The sequence below is a fragment of the Lycorma delicatula genome, chromosome 5 (assembly GCF_047948215.1).
Source record: "Lycorma delicatula isolate Av1 chromosome 5, ASM4794821v1, whole genome shotgun sequence".
Classification (NCBI taxonomy): Eukaryota; Metazoa; Arthropoda; class Insecta; order Hemiptera; family Fulgoridae; genus Lycorma; species Lycorma delicatula.
Genome location: NC_134459.1, coordinates 82,491,625 through 82,513,833, shown reverse-complemented (window position 1 = coordinate 82,513,833; position 22,209 = coordinate 82,491,625). Strand labels below are relative to the sequence as shown.

At 31.4% G+C, this 22,209-nt stretch overlaps 1 protein-coding gene across 5 annotated transcripts in view; it reads right to left on the bottom strand.

Annotated features, from left to right (window-relative positions):
* LOC142325137 (small G protein signaling modulator 3 homolog) overlaps positions 1-22,209 on the bottom strand; it is a 127,944-nt gene that overhangs the window by 28,354 nt on the left and 77,381 nt on the right. For 4 of the 5 annotated variants that reach the window (XM_075366510.1, XM_075366512.1, XM_075366513.1 and 1 more), the window contains one exon: positions 11,806-11,883. The exons of the other annotated variant lie outside the window; for it this stretch is intronic. In XM_075366510.1, the coding sequence (XP_075222625.1) occupies positions 11,806-11,883 (78 nt within the window). The remainder of the gene's footprint in view (positions 1-11,805; positions 11,884-22,209) is intronic. 5 annotated transcript variants of the gene reach the window in all.

Here is a 22,209-nt window from a genome sequence, read left to right as displayed (position 1 = left end):
AGCTTTTCTTGGTTTTATATTCTTAGACTATTGTCAATTCTTAGTTGTTAAGTTAAGTCTTTTATTAAGTAAATTTAAGAATTCAGATTTTCTTTTTAAAAAATTATTTGTTAACCCACTTTCATTTTACAATTTTTTTAGTGATTTGTAGTTAATATTTATAAAAGCAGGAATTACATCTGCTAAAAACAATACAAATATAATTATTTAAATATAAATTCATTCAAAATGGAGCCTATGTTCCATTTTGTATGAATGTGTTCAATTTCAATGTGAGAATATAATGCTCACCTTTCAAGAGCAAGAATTTGAGAAAGATATGTTTTAAAAGTTGAGAACCACCTGTACAGCAATATCTCTCAGGAAAAGTTAAATCAAAGTTTAGAAGTTGAGTAATGGTTAAATCAAGAATTATTATTTAAATTTAATTATTAAATAAGCAACAAAGAATTTAATTAAATAATTATTCTATATTTATTAAATAACTAATCTAAAATATAAAATTTAAATTAAATAAATGTTTAATTAAAGATAAGCAAGGTTTTCTAAAAAATAAAAAAAAATAGTAAAAAATAAATAATAAATTATTTAATGAAAATAAATTTTATTTAACAAATGATAAGTCTAATAATGGATATTGTAGATAACAAAATAATAAAATAACAAAGGTAAAAAACAGAATTAAAATTTTTAAAAACATAAAATATAAAAGAAATTAAAAATTTAATACAATTTTTTTAATAGTAATACTGTCCAAAAAAGATTTAACAAATTAATAGCAAAGAAATAAAAATGCTAATAAGAGAAATATATAAATACTAAACAATCATTTTCAGTCTTGGCAATGATTACATTAAGTCAAATATTAAGCACTGATTAAATATATATTCTTGATTATACATCTCAACAAATCACATAAAAAAGAGGAAAAAACTGAGAATTTCTATTTTTAGCTAATAAATATTTACTAATTAATTTTAAATGACTTGTCCAAAAATATCCATCTATTTAGCTGTTATGTAAGAAATGCTTTAACGTTGCTTTTCCGCCTTCTTATCATCTTGATTACAGAATTTTTGCTAAAAACTTCACAACACACATTTCTGACACCACAACATAGCATGTGCTGAAGACATGCAGTGACAAGAACATGAAATTGATATGAAAATTAAACAAAAAATTTAAGTTTCTGCCAAGCCATTTAAAGAAAAAAAAATGAATAAATTTAAGGCAATTCATGACAAAAATCATAAAAAAGATTTTAATTATGTTTTGAAAATAGTAATTAATAACACAATGCAAATAATAGGGTGAAGCTGTACATTGTTATTTTTAAAAATAAACATAAAGAGACTAATAACTAACTTCTAACTACTTTAAACAAATACTATTACAGAGTGAATCCCATGAAGATGTTTATATTTTTGACCAACTGTAGATATTTATTTACTGACTGATTTGGCTGAAATTTAGTTTGGATACCAAAGTCATAAAAAAAAATTCAGCGTTTTTGCAGCAAATGGCAACCTTAGAATAAAACTCGTTTTTAACAATTCAGGAATTAACATATTAGTCTACAGAGTATAAAATAACTACTGACACCAACCAGCAATTATAAATATTTATTTATATGATGAAATTTTCCAATAATCATAAAAAGGAGGTGGCAATTCAAAGTGAGATACACTTACAGCCACAAATTATCAACATGCTTCATAAAATTACATTTAAAAACAACTTAGAAATATTTCTAAGAAATAGAAGAATTTCTTCAACCTCCCTCTTTAAGTTGCTGTCAGCATTTTGATCATGAGTAAAAATTTTCCTTCACTAAGCACCATAAAAAAACCATTAATCTGAAGATTTTTTATTCAATCCTAAAGTTCTTCATCCCACCCAATTCAATGATCCAAGTAGTTTCATCATTTAAAATAGTTTTACAGTAATTTCATGATGAGCTGAAGCAGTATCTTTTTTGGAAAATAGCAACAAAGGATTAACCATATGACTATAGCCTAGATCAAAGATCTCATCAGAATAAAAAATCATTTTAGTTAAGGGCTTGAAAACTTTTATTTTGAAAGGTTATCTTTTTTGTATTTAAAAAAAGTTCATATATTTATTTTTATTTTATTTTAACTGCATAAAATTTCAGTCAGATTAATCAGTTCATAAAATAGCTACAGAACAAAAAAAAAATAAAATATTTGTGAGAAACAGTGCACATATAACATAATAATAAATTACATAGGCAGTTTCAAATATTTAATTACATTCTGGATATTTAATTCTCTGGAAATGAAAAATATTAAAGCAATTAAAATACAAACTAAAATGTTACCAACACGGAACTGAAAATTTAATAACACAAGTACAATCAATTAGGGAGGAATAATACATTCTCATGGCTGAAAAATTATAACTGAGATGAATAAATACAAAAGGATAAATAATCACCAATAGGAGAGAGAAATATAAATAAGATAAATATGAATTATTATAAGTGAAATTCATACTTTCCATTTATTGACACCACTTCAAATTAAAAATACACATTGAAACAGTGATCTTTGTACAAAAAAAAAAAAAAAAACAGTTCATGAAAAACAAATTCAAATCTCCTGATTAGTTCCACTATGGACTGATGGTCTCCCTTCTTCAACTCACTGCTTTATTTATACTTGATTCCTTCTACTTGAAAAAGCAATATTTCTTTCTACTTTTTTAATTATATAACTGAAATATTTTTATAATAACAAAATCAGGTATTACTAATGTTGGCAAAGTAGTAAATCACCAACAAATATAAAGAAATAGTCAACATGTAAAATAAAATTTTAATTAATTTATTAATACAAGTACTGTGACAAAAATGTTCTGCCATCTTTGTAGACTTAAAAAAGCTTATTATTTTTGTTTTATCACGAAGTCCAGTTTTTTTAAATGTATCAGAATAATATAGGACACATTGAAATTGTACAGGTCACTTTTACCAGCAAGGTAATCATAGTTGAAAGTTGAAAATTGTTTCAGTTAACTAAAGAATGATGACAGAAGGTGTTTCTCAGGATCCGCATTACCAGATAGTTTTTTAAAATATTTAGTAACTATTATGTGGAAAAACAGCCTTCCAAGAATGTAACAATTTCTGCCAGTCTGATCCACAACTAGCATGGTTTCAGAAGTTCTAAACTAACCTTAGGAAACAGACTTAAGAATAGAACTCCTACACATCTCTTAGCCTCTCTGAAACAACTACACAGTCTAGGAAGTGCTTTTAAGGTCTGAGATTTGGTGAAGGAAAAATCAAGATATTCACCTCATCATGGTTGAGAACAACAATTATATAAATATTAACTGCTAGTATATACATGTGGCTAAGGAATGAAAGGACTGAGTTACTTTCGGAATAAGGAGTTCCAACCATTACAACTGCCAATGTCCTCTTTAGAGGACAAATGAGAAGTGGTGGATATAGGGAACCTTACTGCGGAAAAGCTTCTTCAGCAAGTCAATAGTATTAGAACACAGAAGACAATGGAAAACCACTTTATTAAAGATCCTAGTGATAATTCCTTGCACTGTATTATGATGCTGACTTCTTCTGTTAAATGTTCTGGAGTTCTCTTCAGATCTCTGGGCGAAGCAACAAAAGGAAGTTAAAGGATGATTGCTTATAGGAACTTGGAATGTCAAATATGTTGCAATTATTAATAAGTATCAAAAATAAACAAAGAAAATGAAGAATGAAGCTCTGATTTAAAAAGAACTGTGATAAGGCTGCAGCCAGTCTCTTTTGCATTTCCATGTGCATTTAGAAGAAAGAATACAGAAATTGAAGGGCAAGTTTAAATGGAATAACAATCCAAGTAGAAAAATTAAAGATAATATAATTGCTATTATGTTATTCTTTTGACAAATAAAAAAAATGAATTAGAATGTATTACTGCTGGACAAGAAATTCAATTTAAAAATAAAGAAAACAAAGGGAAAAGGAAATACTATCTAAGGTAAATAATATAATAAGTAATAAAAACTTTGTTACCATTAGAATAAATAAAGGTAAGCAAAGTTTTGCAAAAGTCTTATTTATATTACCTTAAGAACTGACATATAATTCTAACCAATCATTCCATTAAATGTGTACAATTATAGATGCAAAATTTGTATGGAACATATTACAAGGAATTTATATAGTTTTAGTTATTCATTAAAGTTTTATTAAAACAACTTTAGTACATTTTAACTCTTGTAACCAGATACTTTCTGATTTTGTTAAATATAAATTTCAATCTTTAATAACTTTGAATTACAAAATGTAAAAAGTATAGTTTTATTATTTAAAATTGCTTTAAAAATCAAAGTAGTCATTCCCATCATTCCCAGTCCTTGTTTTAGTCACACATTTTTTCAGCTTAAAATTGTAACTTGTATTTTATTTAGTTAGCTGTTTGATAAAGGTTTTAACTGAAAAAAAAGTTATCTGTTGTTTTGGAAAACCATCTTTTATCATATACTGCTATGTACTATTTTTTTTTTAAACTTCGTCAATTGAAGATGTAGAGAGTTTTTTTAATTGATTAGGCTGTGATTCTGGGTGGAATCAATGACTCTAAAAGTTTCATATTTTTATTATCTTTATTTTTGTTATCATTATTCTTCTTTCAATTTTATCTACGATTAATTTCATTTTCAATTTTATCACTGTATTCTTGTATTGTATTTATGATTCAGAGTTATTTAATCTGTATGTATGTATATATAATTCTGTCACTAGCTGAAATTTAGACTGCAAGACTTGTAATATGTAATTAATTTTGAAATCCAACTTGGAAATCCATACTTGACAATTATTCAACAAATCATAAGTTTATTATTTTACTCACTGAAAAATAATGGATGGTAACCTCCAACACAAATATTAGTATAGGGGGTACCTAGTTCTACAAGATTATGTAATAAATGGTTTGCTTTTATTATTTTACTTTTATTTTATATTGTTTGGTTGTATATCTACTAAAACTTATGTATTAAGAATTTATAACTGTAAATAATTTTATTTTCATTTGTAATCTGTTTATTTTGTGGAATAAAGATGATTATTATTATTATTATTGTTGTTGAAACTTAATATGTTCAAATTAAATAATTTAATAACTGAAATGGAATTGTTTTCACAGAATATATGATTGTAACAGGTCACTGAAAGAGAAAAACTTCCATATTATAGCTGAGGTCTTCTAAAGTGATTACAAGATGACAAAAGCCTAAACAAAACTTAATGAAAAGAATTCAGATCAGGAATCAGAATGATTCACCTACAAATAACAAAAACAATTTATACTGGCAAATAAAAAATATCTAAGTTTTCATTCTTTTTTGAAATTAGTAAATACTAGTACTCCAAAAGCTAACAAAATGGATAGTAATAGAAAAAAGAAATGAGTATCCAAATCTGACTGTTTTTTTTAACATTGAACTAGCTTCAATAAAGATTAGAGAGATATAGATCATTTGTAAAGATATAGATTACTAGAATAGTAATTTATTAAAAAAAGGACTGACAAACAAAACAAGTCAAATCTCATCCAGGAGGAATTTTGTTTAATTAATGAAAAATTACATTCCAGTGGAGCGTTGGGACTACTAGACATGGTAGAGCAGATAAAGAAGTATATTGTAGAATAAGAAAGGTCAACAATTAATTTGTTTAGTTATATAAAGTCTGGAAAGAAGGTAAAGCGACTTGCAAGGGAAAATAAGCTAATTTTTTGTTCCATTGTCATAAATGTTCAATATAGTTGCAAGATATGAAGTAACCAAAGAAAAAATTCTAGAAACCTAAAAATTTTTATTAATAATTATTTAAGTTTAATATTAAAACAGTGGCGTAATTAAATGAGGACATTCTTGAAATGGCAAAAGGAAAAACTGAAGTGCACATTAAGTGTTGACAGTGGAGTTGGGTTGATACAATATTTAAAACGAATCTACAATTGATAAGAAGACTATAGAGTAGAATATTTTGTGGGTAATAGAAATAGTCAGCACTAAAAACAGGAGCCAACAAGATACATAACTAAAACAGATTCTACAAAACAGTAATGTCTTGTAGTATCTGCTACAAGACTACCAGTAGAAACAGTAAGTTTTTTCTGAGAATAAATACATCTCATATAAATTATCATCCAATAATGAACAAATAGTATATCAAACTATTAATATAGTAATGTCAAAATTACTGTGTACATACACTGTGGAAATACAGAATGAATATTGAAAAATAATGTTTATAAAACAGGGAAATGAACGCAAAATTAATAACTTCTACGTACAACATCCTGTTGAATTACACTATCCTTCCTTTATACTATTAACAGTAACTACATTACTTCAGAGAGCCAAAACAGAACTACTGCATGTCTAAAGGTTTACAATTTCTAAACTTTGAAGAGTAATAACTCTCTATTAAGTGGTTATCATATAATTACACATTAAGAAGTTACCCTTTTACATCTTTAAGGGTATCTTACTTACTCTGCATATTTATCACAAAATAAACATTTGAAAATGCTGATTATATTTTGAATAGAGTGGTAATAGTACAAGACTATACTAACAATACTATATACTTTGCCCAGTGCAAGGTGCAGGGAATAAAATGCGATGTTTTACAACAGAAAGGGATACATTAATTTATTGCACTACATGATCTGTCACACGATTTGTCTGTATTATTGTTGTGGGTAAGAAATCATATGAAATATGAAGTACAAGAGATACTAATAAAATGATAAAGGTATCACTTGATTTCAATAACACCAGTACTTCAATTGATTTGGCTAGATGATAAGGAGTACATCTGGATGGATAATGAGTCAACAAAAAACAATTTTATTCCTCACTTTTTCCGATAAACTTGGTATGGAATTTGTTATTCTTGAAAACTGTGAAGAAAATTTTCTTTACAAAGAAAAAAGCTAACAACAATGTTGTAATACTTTCCTGACATTGATTATTTATTCTTATACAGTGGAAAAATAATTATACATGAAAAAGTTGCCTAAGATTTATTTTTTTTGGGTAGGCGTAATTTATGATGAAGTTTTATTGTAAAATTATCATTATATTTTTAAATAAACCAAAAAAAGTTTTAAAAATCCAAAAACTTTTTTTTCTCCCCCACCTCAAAAATGGAAAAGAAAATCTTTTGATTTTTCTAAATTTACTAGGTTAAATGGAAGAAACTAAAAAAAAAATGTTCAACCAATAAAAAGTTACCAGAATTCTTTTTTAGGGATGGGGACGATTTATGATGAGTACTTTTGTAATATTATTAATAAAAGTTTAAATAAACCAAAAAAAGATTTGAGAAATTCAAAAATCACTATTTTTATCTTTGATTGGCCCCTACTTCAATATTGCCCACAAAGTAATTTTTTTAGGTCGCTTGCACTACTACTATACCTAGGAAGACATAAAAAAAATTTGTTAAAAAATATGCAATAAATAAAGACAGCTTTTCAATTTCTGAGGAAGAGGGAATTTTTAGGCAATATATTTTTAAAAATGGTAAGTTAAGTATGCATGCACGTGCTGAGCTTATAAAAAGGGGTGATGTTTGGAAAATTTTATCAACAAATTGCCCCACATACACTAGTCTCTGTACAGATTTCATCAAAGTCAGTTTATACAGTCAAAAGTTATTAAGCTTCAAACATGTCAACATATGAACAATATCTTCCTTTTTTTATTTTTTTTTGTGGGGGGGGGGTTCCTGGGTCATTAAACATTGAGAAATGAAAAAACCCAAATCCCATTTTTTTATTGATACTTTCCTTCTTGCAGCATAGCTCTACAGCTATGATATCAGGAAAGTAAAAATTCAGTGTGTACTTTACTGAGCTCACAAAATTCATTTTGTATAGGAAATCATAAAATCATTAAAGTAGAAATACAGTTAACACAACTGGTTGACCAAATATCACTACTAATTTTTGGAATTTAGAGAAAAATAATGAGCCCAAATAGTTTACTTCCACAAAGCATCAGTGCTAACAAAAAAGGAATGATTGTGATCATGATTGGATGCTGTAAGCTGATACCTCAAACCATTAAAAGTACAAAGAGCTACCCAGACTGGATTTTGGGCTATTCAATGATTTTTGCAACATGGAATGTATATGATTTAAATGTGAAAAAACATAAATTAGCTGATAAACTGAAACAGGCTACAGTAAAGTTATTAGGATTGAGAGTAAAATGGATGGAAGGAGACCAACAGCATGACCATGGGCAGTTGGGAGGATGGCATTCATGAATCATCGAGGAGAGGCTGAAAAAGTTAAACCCAGTTAAACAACACAGAAAATAAACAGAAGTGAAGAATTCTTTGGTTCTTCAATACCAAATGGGTAAAAAAGAATTCAAGTCAAGATCTGAAGTAAAAATGTTTTTTTTTTTGTAGCAGGTAACTGGGGATGAACTAAGAAATTTTAAGGAAACTGTGTTAATACAATAGTTAAAAATTTTACACAGACATAAAAAATACATTTAATAGACTAGACTAAATATATGTAGTACTGTCCAAAGCAACAATATGGGATCTATAAAATCCATAGTTGTGTTGACAATATTTTTATTCTGCTTATCCTTATTTATGGAAATCTACCGTAAAAAAAATTATTTTTTGTATTTGTTGAGTTTGATTCGATGTTCAACTCTTTTATGTTCCAAATTTCGTTCAGCTTAGTTATGGTATATCAGGTGTTAATAGTAAAGTGATAAGGCTATTTAAGTGTTTGTTTAATGAAGTAAAGATTATTTTGTAGAAAATAATGGTAGATGCACAACTACATATAAAGAGGATTTGCATCACATATTTGGAATATTAATATAATATAATTTTAGGGAGAGCAATTATAGGAAAATGCAAATCCAAAAAAGAGCGTACTTCATACATCATCACAAATACATCTTTGAGCAAGGAAATTTCCACTTTTTCAATCTAAAACTTATGTAATGAAAACATATTTATAAAAAATGAGTCATCCATTTGCTCTTGATGATTTAAATTGCTTATAATATTACAATTCATTTCCAAAGAAATAAATACCAGAAATTACAATTTTTTTTACTAAGCAATATAAGATTAAATAAAATAATGCATTACTCTGAAGGTATTTTTTAACAGATAATTTAACTTCTAGCACTAATATTTTTTTAATAAAAGTTCATTCTTTAGATATAGGTACAGAAAATAGAAAACAAAACAAAAAATAAGTAAATGACAAAATAATAGTAACTTATCTTTTGGACATTAACACAATATTTGTCACCAGAATAATTAGAGCTTGCCTACTGACTGGTAATCAGTAAATGAATCAGAGAAACAATGCACTTTATCCCTCACCCTTTTTGTACAGTCAATTTACTTTAATTCAAATCGCACCATCAAATTGAATGTTCAGAATTTACTTACACTACTCAACTGTGAAATGCAGTTTTATTTTCATGTTAGGTATAACGTTATTCAACATTATTATTTATTTTATCTACTTTATTTTCATTATTAATTTATTATAAAGACATATTTTATAATCATGGTAAATGATTATTTAGGCCTACACTAAGTGATATACAAAATATTATCAGCCATGTTGATTGGACTGCATATAATAAATCTCTTTTCATTCATCAGAACTTGTCTGACAATAGTTTGAGAACACTGTTGACAGAAAGTGTCTCTTCTAAACCTTTCATCATTTTTTTTTTGTTTTTGAATTTTTTGTTTTAAATATGGAAGTGACTTTATGTCAAGTGTTTATTAAACTTTTCAACTTATTTCAAGTGAATAAATTAACATGTAAATTAAGCAGGTTAAAAGTTTTAACTGCATTGTTAACTCCCTTTTTAATTAATTAAAATAATTAAATAAACTAACATAATGTCTAAACTAGACAAAAGTAAGCCACTCAGTTTTCAAAGTAAAGAAATTATAAAAAAAGTTACTGATAATATGGCTGAGGAAGCGCATAACAGGAAAGTCCTAAATGAACCCAAAAAAATTCTTAAATTTATATCCAACATAACTAAGGTATCCATAAGAACATTTAAAAGAATAAAACCCAAAAGAAAAAACAAAGGGAATATGTTTTTGCTTCACCATGAAAAAGATAAAAAATTACTGACCCTGATTTGATAAGGCACTTCAGACAGATAGTACAGAATTTTTAAATAACAAAATGTTATTTAACAACTTTAAGAAAACTTAAAACCAAAGTTAATAGCGAGGGATTTTTATGCAGGTAAGGGCAGCTCAAGAAAATCTTACTATTGGTTGATGACGTGGCAAAAAAAAATCTAATCATTCTGTACCAGTAGAGAAACATGATATACAATATAAAAGATTCAGTTTCTTGTACAAAACAAACAAATTTAAGGAAGAGTGTCACCCACCCAATAGTGCACACAAATGAAACTTTCATTCAATCAAATCACATTCATAGGAAAGACTGGAATTAAACAAAATAAAATTACAAAGACTGAATGATACCTAACAAAAAGATACTTTCATTCATTCAAATCACATTCGTAGCAAAGACGAGTTAAAATAAGATTACAAAGACTTAAAGTTCCCTAGTAAAAAGATACTAACAGCAACAATAGTGCATACCAGTAGTAAAATTGAGTTCATTCCTGGCTGTCTAGCAGCAATGTGGTAATCACTTCAACAACTGACAATTACCATATGGATATAAATTTCAAAAATTACTCAAAATTGATCCAGGAGAAGTTAATGCTAAATTTGCCAAAAAAAAGTATTTTAGTGTGGCTCGTAACACAATGTTTTTGTAGACAATGTTATTGGCTCCAACATCATCTGTTAAAAGAGAACACATGCAGAACTGACTGACATATCATATTCCATTTATACTCAATATCTTCAAAACTGAATAACTTGAAATTACCTGATGAAACAAAGACTACATTCACTATGAAGCTGAAGACATTTTTGTTAAAAAGAAAAACACCTTTCTACGAATTCCACCTTATTACACAAAACTAAATTCAATAAAACTGATTTGGGCAGATTTAAAAACCTGGATAGCATCACACAATACTACTTTGATTTATGGTTTAACGGAACTGTGTTAAAAGAAATTTTCTGAAATCTGATTGGCAGAATGGCAAAGGAAATGTTCACGTATGAAAAAAGTTGAGGAAAATTATCAAACTCTCCAGCGAGTATAAAAACATGGTAATCATTTGTAATAAATGTGGATAGAAAATTTGTCCAGTGAAAATGGTAACAGAAATGAAAAGAGGAAGATGACAATGGCAATGATCTACCCGAATTTGAATCCATGGAAGAAACTACACAGTAATAATTTGTTATAGTTAACACTGACTATTTTATTAAATTAATGAATTACAAAATTAAAAAAGGAAAAACAAAATAATAATAAATGATGTTTTGTTACTATTTCATATTTATACTATTCTAATTTGAATTAAGAGATAAATATTTGTTAATCTTTTAATAATTAAATTTTTATACTATCATTGATATACCCTACATAAAATATTTACAAAATTAAAAAAAAAAAAATATGTAATATAAATTAATAATCTCCATTATTATTTCATAAACATTGAATTTCATTATAATTATGTGCTTGATAAGCATATTTTATTAGGTTATTGCACGTGTTATAATTAATATTACTAAAATTATTTTAATATTGTTATACTTCATAAAAGCAGTGTTATGAAATGTTAGCAATTTTAAACAATACTGCATACATTACTAGAAGTCTAGTTTGTAGCTGAACAGACTGATCTTCATTTGGTGTAAAGGGACCACCAGCCGGCAGACAAACTCTAACAAATAGATATAGAACAAAAAAATTACATAAATTAAGAGAAGAAATAAAAAAATATATAATAAAAATGTCCAAATATGTAAACAGATTTATTTTGAATTAAAAAAATTTAAATACTGGAATCTGTAATTTCAAAATAATAATAAAAATGAATCAAGGATAAAATGGAAGCATTTTAAAACCTCACAAATGACTAGTGATTTTTTATTAAAACTAATACTGGCACAAATTTTATGAATCAAAATAAATTAATTTGGTACTAACTTCAAATAAAACAGACATGCTCCAAAAAACAATTTACATTGTTATTTATTTTCCTTATATCATAATTAGTTTTAGGTAGACTTCACAATCATACACATGAGTTATCCGAGTCAATTAAAAATATCAACAGCAAACAAAGGATTTCTGTTAACATAGATCTATTTGTACTATTTTTTTTAAAATATCAATTTGATTACAAATGTTTCACTTAAATATCAAATTAGTAAATTACATGGATCTAATCTTGCAATCAGCAATTCACACACATAGTAAGTACATTCTATTCCAACTTTCAGTCAGGTTCTAAGACAGAATATTCAAACAAAATCTTTTACCAAATATTTTAAAAGTATCTAAAATAATAAAATTTAGGTTTTCATTTTTTTTTTCATTAAAATAAAAAAAACCAGTTGTCATGATAGCAACCCAAGATGATTTTGTTAATATCATAATTAGGAGTTTAACTTCTAACAACTGGGTACTGCAAAAATTGTTTAGATATAGTTTTATAATATATTAAAGGGTAAAAAAAAGTAATCCATTCCTTCTTATCAAATTACATTTTACAATTACTTAGAAAACCAATGACTGACCGATAACACAATTTAACATCAACATTATTTTATCTAAAATAAGCCACAAGTTAGACTTTTAAGGAATAAACGTCTACAGTAAAAAAACAAATGTTAAATTCTTAAAATTTTACATGAAAAAATTGGGTTATTTATTAAAAAAAAGTGTTATTAAAGTGGTTAAAAATTACCTGCCGAGATTTGCTTCAATAATGGTAAGTCATCTTGTAATTTTGTTGGAGGCAGGTTAACGTTCATGAAATTAAAGGAACTTTATTAAAAATTAAAGAGAATACCACTTTTTTGTAAACTCTTCTAAAATGTAACTAATTTATAACAGTAAATTTAATTTATTCAATGATTATGAAGAATATAATTTTATTTTCTTAAATTAGTCCAACTTATAATCAAGAAATTGACATAATTTAATTTTCCTGAGACCAAATTAAGTGACACTAAGTACAAAAAACTATTCAAACAAAGATACATTTGTAGAATTAACAGACAATACATTAATACTGCTATATCTTATTAGTGAAACAAACATGATTTGCCACATGAAAGACAAGTTAATTTTTAAATCTAACTTACAATCAATCTCTCGTAATGTACATATAGCAAATATGTAGTAGGACATTTTATTTGTATTTAGAAACACCAGTTACTGCAATTTCCATTGAAATAATTACATTAGACATAAATAGAAAACAATTCACTGGTAATTAATATCATTACTCCTATAAGACTTCTACTTTAATTTTGAGCTCTTTTTAACATTTCATACGAGAAAAATGTGCAAGATATCTAAGTCGTATGAAATTTAATGAAGCTTTATCAGAGTTAAAAAATCATTTTAGTGTAAATAATGAGTAATGATTCCTATAAAACCAAAATGTGAACTTTATTTAACTGTGCAGTTAACAAAATGGTTAGTATCCTGGCCTCTAGATTAGCTAGTCTCTCTCAATCCACCGGGGTGGTCTAGTGGAGAACTCGTCATCACAAATCAGATGATTTCGAAGACAAGAGTTCTAAGGTTCAAATCCTAGTAAAGGTAGTTATTTTTATATGGATTTGAAAATTAAATCATGAATACCGGTGTTCTTTGGTGGTTGGGTTTCAATTAACCACACATTTCAGGCATGGTCAACCTGAGACTGTACAAGACTACACTTCATTTACATTCATACATATCATCCTCATTCATCCTTTGAAGTAATACTTTACGGTGATTCCTGAGGCTAAACAGAAAAAAGAAAGATTAGCTAATCTCAGGTTTGATTTTTGGCAAGGGCCTAAAACTTTTTATCTCTCTTTTCTTTGATGAAATATATGAAGAAACACATCCGAGGTCATAATAAAATAAAACATAAGATAAAAGCTTTCAGTGTCCAAACAATTGTTCATTTCTTATTTTTTAACAAACCACATGAAAAAATAAATTTTATAAAATAAATATTTTAAAGAAATGGAAATTTAAATGTATATATAAAACTTCAGTATTCCCCCAACAAAAGTTAATTACCTCCATAAAAAAATCTTTGCTTTAAGCAATTCTTGGTAATTTTTAACACACTTTCTCAAATATCAATGCTACTATAACATTATAAATATTACAAGTATTTGTAATATTTATGTTAAAGTTATAAGATAATGTTTAAATTCAGATAAACCACAACTGGCAGGGTACACAGTCTACTTGCATACATGCATGTTATGTCAACAACTAATGGAATACATGCATATTTGACAGAACTTTTACTAATTAATCAAAATATATAAATTATTTTATTATAAAAGAATAAATTAGCATTAAAAGAAATCTCTTTTGATGAATTACCTCCACACCCATCATACCAAATATAACACATGCAAAAATTCCACCCAAATACATATTAAACAAAATTATAATTTAAGCATGATAAATACAATTATAGAAATTACTATGCATTCAAAATTATAAAATTTCAAACTGCCTGCATTAAAACATGGGTTATCAAACATCAGGTGATAGCTATTTTTCCCCCATTAGTATTATGCAGCCTAAATTTGTAACGATAGTAAGTGGAAAAAACTGACAAACCTAAAATAAAAATAGAGCTGCAAATGTTTTAAATATAATATTTTAAAATAAAAACTGAAAAAGTATAATGGGTAGCAGCTGAAAATACTTAACAAACAATTAGAAAAAATATTTCAAAGACAAAAGAAACCCTAAAAATAAAAATTATTAAGATTGCAGCAACTTAACATATAATTGTTATTACCAATTATCCTAAATATCATATTCAGTTGTATCCATTATGTATGTCCAAGTAGTTGAATACAACACAAAATTAATAAAACAATTTTCAAACAAAAACAACTACTTACTTTTTTAAAAGAGTATCAATAAAAAATTAATTTTCTCTAATTTAACAGTTATATTTTAAAAATAAATATATAAAAGTTAAAAAATGACAACTCTAGAATAAATTTTAATTATCTCAGGTAAGATTAAAGAATTAAGTTTGTTAATTTAATAGTTTTTCAACCCGTTATTAAATAAGAAACCCATTAATAAATGATTAAAGAGGGTTTTGAATTGTACAGAGTGGAGCAGAGGAAACACATATTTTTTAAATCACTAGTAATCAGTGGCGAGTGGAGATATTGACCTTCGGCGAACTCTGCAGACAGCTCAGACTATGCATTTTCAGTCATTATGGAACGCTGGAGTGTAGAACGTCATGTGTTTGCTGTCATGCAGTTTTTTAGAAACAATGATTGTGTGGTCATGGTTCAACGTCTTTTGTGTCGAAATTTTAATGTCAACATTGAAATGGAGTTCCAGATCAAAACACCATATTTCGAGTTGTGTATGTTGAAGCATTTAGTGATTGGATCTGTGATAAAGAAAAAACCACCTGGCCCTCCCCGTTCAGTCTGAACTCTGGAAAACATAGACAGAGTTAGAAGGGCAATTCTTGCTAGTCTGAAATGATCCACTAGGCGACAGGCTATAGCGTTGGGTATGTCATGTTGTTCACTTCATCGCATCATACACAGTGATCTCAAATTCCACCCTTACAGAATAATTATCATCCAGCAGCTAACTGAAAGGGATTTTGTGCAACGCAAAGAATTTTGTGGCATAATGAACAACATTCTTACAGAAGATACAAATGCCCTTACAATGATGAATGATGAAGCCCATTTGGATGGTACATAGCCATCTGGATGGTAATATAAATGTACAGAACTGTCGGTACTTTGTGTCAGAGAACCTATGTACTATACCAAAAACCTCTCCACAGCTCTAAGATAACAGTGTGATGCGGTGTCTCTAAGATATGGATTGCTGGTCCTTACTTTTTTGAAGAGGGGGAAACCACCGTTACACTAATGTCGATGCAGCTAACTACACTGACATGTTAAACAACTTTCTGTGTCCAGAACTGTTACAGCATCTGGTGAACATGAGAGAAATGTGGTTCCAACAGGATGTTACCACAGCTCACACAGCGAAAGCATTGATTGAAGTGGTTCAACAAATGTTTCCTGACATGTCATTTCACGATTTGGCAATGTTTCTTGGCCCCCACATTCTACCGAACTATCGATTTGTGACTTCTTTTTGTAGGGCTACCTAAAATAAAGTGTGTACGTGAACAAGTCACACATAACCAAAGACCTGAAAATTTCCATTTGTCAAGAAATTGAAGCTCTGTTGAATGAAATGTTGGAGAAAGCCTTGGAGAGCTTTGAGAAGAGGCTCCGAATTTGCATCCGTCAAGGACGTCATCTTACTGACATTATTTTCTGAACCTAACTAAGGTATGTTGATTTCAAAAATCTCATGTGAACACCATATGACTTCCTTATATGCCTATTAAATCATATATATACATTTTTTGTTGCACTTCATTTAAACTTATTTCATTTAAAATCCTTTAATAAAGTGGACAGTTACACAATTGCTGAAATATTAGTTTTTATTAACATAAAATATTTACACAATTATTAATTTAACAACATGAAGCCCTGAGGTAGATATTCCCCACGTCCGGAACACAACATCTACGTTCCACGTCCAGGGCGGCAGCTGTACTCAAGTACATTACATATAGCTGGCTAACGGGGTTCCGAGTGTTGTTTCTCGGATATGCTTTTTTCGGTCGATTTACATCTATAGGCCGAATTACAGGACTGGACTTTACGGCCACCTGCAGATACGACATTCTTAACGATTACGGAAATGGATTAATACCGCCTTTAGAGCTGGCGATGTGGCGGCCACGGTCAAAGTTATTTGCAGGTGTAACAGAGACCTTTCGTCGTCCACATGCCCCCCGCGATGGCAAGCATGTAGTTAAGGTGCCCATGTTCGGAGCATGGGAGCCCTGAAAGCTTCGGTGTCTAGGGGCCTGGAGTCAGTGCAGAGACTGCGCATCCGCTCTCTGCCAGGACATATGCTGGTTCCACCGGAGTACCGGAACAGACCTCCAGGGTTGGTAGCCCTGGAGTGGGGGTGTACCCCGGCGGCTAGCCTTACTACAGAAGGGATTATTTGTTCATGGAAACTGAACAATTAAATGTGGCAGAGGGTTCACGCAAACACCCTTGTTTAGAACCGACTGTTTCGCCTGAGGCGAAACGCCGAAAGAGTACGGAGATTAAGAGGATTGAGATTGAGGCTAGGAAAAGCTTGCAGAAAGCTTTTTTCAAGAGCTGCATCCCAAAACCTAAGTATTTGGTTATTACGAAGGAAGAAGGTAATTTCTCGAGGGTGAGTCCTTTCCTCATCGCTCGAGAAATAAACAAATGTGCTGGAGGCCCTGTTAAAGAAATAAGAAAAACTTTCACGGGACTTCATGTAGAGACTGTTAATGATATACAGTCTCAGAAGATTCTAGGAATGAAGAAAATTGGAGAATTAGCTGTACGTGTTGATCCCCACGGCACGCTCAACACCTCAAGGGGTGTTGTGGTCTGTCGGGATCTTCTTAACTGTACGGAGCAGGAAATTGTAGAAGAATTAGCGCCGCTTGGAGTATTGGAATGTCGGAGGTTGAACATGAGAAAGAATGGCGAAGTCCTTCCTTCTGCATCCCATATTCTTACATTTAACCGGCCTACTTTACCGGAGAAGATAAGAGCGGGCATACATCGGTTGGATGTGCGGGCATTTGTCCCGCAACCAATGCAATGTTTTAAATGCCAACGCTTTGGACACACCGCTGTTAGGTGTGAGAGGCCGCAAATATGCGTGTGCGGTGATGCAGTTCATGAAGGAGAGCCATGTAAGGAGCCTCCTACCTGTATAAACTGCAGAGGACAGCATTCCTGTAGATCCAGGAACTGTCCTGTTTAAAAAGACGAAGTAGCTGTGCAGGAAGTAAAAACCCTGCAAAACGTCAGCTACTTTGAAGCAAAAAAGATCGTAAACGCCCGCAAACCTAGAGCAACAACAACATATGCTCAGGCTGCGGCTGCTGTTCCTGCTCCTGCTCCAGTTGCTGTTGATGAGAGTGTAATCATCAACAAACTCGCACCTACCTTGGCTGGCTTAATTGAGAGGATAATCGAAAACAAAATGAAGCCTCTCAGCACTAAAGAACTTGTTAAGCCAAGAATAATTGTACAGCCTCCTGAAGACATATCTGCAAAACAAAAAGTCGCTCCAACACAGAAGAAAACGGACACTAAACCTGATATCCAAGTCCGTCTTAGCGAGATTTTAGTTGAAGATAAGAAAGTGACAGCTACAGAGTCTGTTATGGTGGCTCCCAAGCCTCCTGTAACTGAAGTGGCCTCTAAGCCTCAGAGGCCACAAAAAATTTCACAGGGGGGACGAGTGTCCCCCCTTCCACTGGCGGTGACCGGTGCGCCCCCCCGTGTCGGGGAGCGGCCAGGTTGCCGCCTCTCAATCGGCGCCTGAAACCGGCGCCGATCCATGCCCGTCGTCGTCGGCGGCTTCGGTGGTCTCCGATTCGGAGACCGGAAGCTACACCGGCGACGATGTTCTCCGCGAAAATGATGCCGTTCACAATATGGAGAAGAAGAGAAAAAAAGGATGGCCGAAAGGAAAACCAAGGTCATAATTTAATTAAAAATTAGCGAGTCGATTGTACAATGGAACATCAATGGATGTTTTTCAAACATCCATGAGCTCCAACGCTTGGTACATGACGTAGACCCGATTTGTATATGTCTGCAAGAAACGCATTTCCGCCGAAATGAAAATTTTAAATTAAAAGGATTCGATATATTTCGGCGAGATCAACCGCCAAATGTAAGAGTTAGAGGCGGAGTAGCTATATTAACATCGACTAGAGCTACCACCGAAGCGGTTGTTCTAAACACAAACCTACAAGCGGTCGCCGTTAGAATGAAGCGTCCGCTCATGTACTGTCTGCAGCATATACTTGCCGTATTTTGATTGGAATAAGGATGACATAGCAAGACTAATTTCCGAGCTTCCCCCACCTGTTTTACTGGTGGGTGACTTTAATGCTCATAATTCTCTTTGGGGATCAGATCGAGTAGATCCCCGTGGAAGAGAACTGGAAGGGTTCCTGATGAATTCAGAACTTATTATTTTAAACGACGGATCAGGAACCTTTTTCAATGCCAGAGATGGATCGACGTCCTGTATAGATCTTGCACTTATAAGCGGATCGATAGCACCGAGGTACAGCTTCCATGTCATAGACGATCTGCATGGAAGCGATCATTTCCCGGTGCAAATTGCAACTGATGTTACAAGAACAATATATCCCATCCCTAAAAGATGGTTATTTGAAAAGGCAGACTGGACGAGCTTCACAGCTAGAACGATACTCCCGGAAACAACTGGAGTTATCGGAGACGATGTCGATGCCATAACAAATGCAATAATTGAGTCGGCATCGAGATATATTCCCAAAACATCTGGGAAACTTACGAAAAAACCCGTTCCATGGTGGAACGATGAAATAAGTGAAGCTATAAAAAGAAAGAAAAGGGCGTATAACGCCTTTAAGAAGCGTCCTAGCATAGAAAATCTTGTTGCCTTTAAGAAATACAGGGCGTATGCAAAACGTCTTATGATAGACTCGAAAAAACGATCCTGGCAGCAATGCGTGTCATCCATCGACAAAACTACTACTGCATCAGATGTTTGGAGGAAAGTGAAGGCGATTTGTGGGCGTAATGATTTTGCTCCCATAACTAGCCTTCAAGATGAAGATGAAATAAAAGACACTCCATATGAAATTGCAGAGCTGTTATCCAATCACTTCGAAAAGGCCAGCAGAACGGCCAACTACGAGGAAGGTTTTCGAACCAAAAAAGAAAAACTCGAAGGTCTACTAAGTTTTAGAACTGAGTATAATTACTCATATAATGTACCATTTAAAATGGAAGAATTCGCGAAAGCGTTGGAAAAAGCAGGTAACACAGCTGCTGGTCCGGATGAAATCCATTATAATATGATCAGGCAGCTGAATACCACTGCAAAACGCAGATTATTAGAACTTTATAATAAAATATGGCGGGATGGAACGTACCCGCAGCAGTGGAAAAAAGCTCATGTTGTTCCAGTACCAAAGAAAAATAAAAATTGAACAGACCCCCAATAGCTATCGTCCTATTTCTTTGACGTGTGCCATGGGAAAAATACTGGAAAAAATGATTAATAATCGACTCGTCTGGGTTTTGGAAAAAGAAAACCTGATATCACTGTATCAAGCAGGTTTTCGGCAATACCATTCTACCACTGATCAAATGATCAGCTTAGAGGACATTATATATAACAGCTTTATTAAAAGGAAACATTGTGTCGGAGTCTTCTTCGATCTTCAGAAGGCTTTTGATATGACCTGGCGTCATGGTATAATGCTCCAGATACATGAATGGGGCATTCGTGGCAATCTGCCTATACTGCTCAGCAACTACATGAATGACCGTACCTTCCAAGTACGCGTCAACAATGAATGTTCATGTGAAAGTATCTTGGAAAATGGCATACCGCAGGGTTCGCCGTTGAGCGGTACCTTGTTTACCATTGCCATTAATAAATTGATACTAGCCATTCCAGTAGAAATCAGCAAAAGCGTCTATGTTGATGATCTGGCAATTGTGTATGTCAGCAACAAGACTGCTATGGTGAGGTACAAATTGCAATGAGCGATCAATGCTCTAAATGAAGTTGCAAGGAATAACGGATTCCAATTCTCACCAGAGAAAACGTGCTGTGTACACTTTTGTAGGAAGAGAATTCCTCATCAAAGTCCTGCGTTGACAATTGATGATAATCCAATACAATATAAAGACAGCGTAAGGTATTTAGGACTAGTATTGGATAAATCCCTTACATGGGGATTACATATACAGGACTTGAGTGATAGATGCAAAAGAGCCCTAAACATTATAAAATGCTTATCGAATTTAAATTGAAGCTCAGACAAAGAGACATTATTGAGATTGTATAAAGCATTGGTTCAATCTAAACTAGACTACGGATGTATCGTATATTCATCCGCTAGAAAGTCGCACTTAAGAAAGTTAGACGTAGTTCATAATAGCGGAATAAGATACGCAACAGGTGCTTTCCGCACAAGTCCGGTGGCTAGTCTGATGTCTGAAGCCGGAATAATGCCACTACATTATAGAAGAGAGATCCTCTTGTTAAGATATGCAGCAAATATATGGTCTTTCCCTGCTCATATAAATAATAAATTGTTTACGAATCATCCCATGGCTGCATTATACGAACGTCGTGCTACCTATTCCAGACCAGCCGGAATTAGGTACCACGAATTAAGAAGAAAATATGAAATTTCTATACCAGAGACTCTAGCAATTTCTACTAAAGAAATACCGCCATGGCTCTTGCCAGCGGTAAATACAAGTTTGGATCTCTCTCAAGGAGAAATAAAAAAGAAACCAGCAGTGATCATCCAGCAGGAATTTTTGGCAACCGTCAGTAATTACGAAGAACATATTAGAATTTATACTGACGGTTCTAAAACCGAACATGGTGTTGGATGCTCGATATATGTAAATGAAGAAGCCCATTTTTGGAGACTGCCAGATGTGGCCAGTGTCTACACGGCAGAACTCACTGCAATTCAGCAAGCTCTTCGCTACACTGAACACTATTGCGAAGAGAGAGTGCTAATATGTTCCGATTAATTGCGTGCACTCGTCGCAATTCGGAACAAGAACATTAAGGATGTCCTAATTGCAAACATCCTGTCCATTTTATACGTACTAAAACGAGGACAGCGATGCGTATTTGTATGGACTCCGGGGCATGCTGGTATTACAGGTAATGAAATCGCAGATGAAGCTGCCAGAAAGGCAACAGTCTGCGATGATTTGGATGCATTTCCTGTAAGAGTGGCAGATGTTAAAAACCGTCTAACAAACATAGTAAAAAACAAATGGAATGCTGAATGGAGGAGATTAAATACAAAATTAAACACAGTAAAATCTTCTCCTTATAAATGGAAAAGCGACTATAA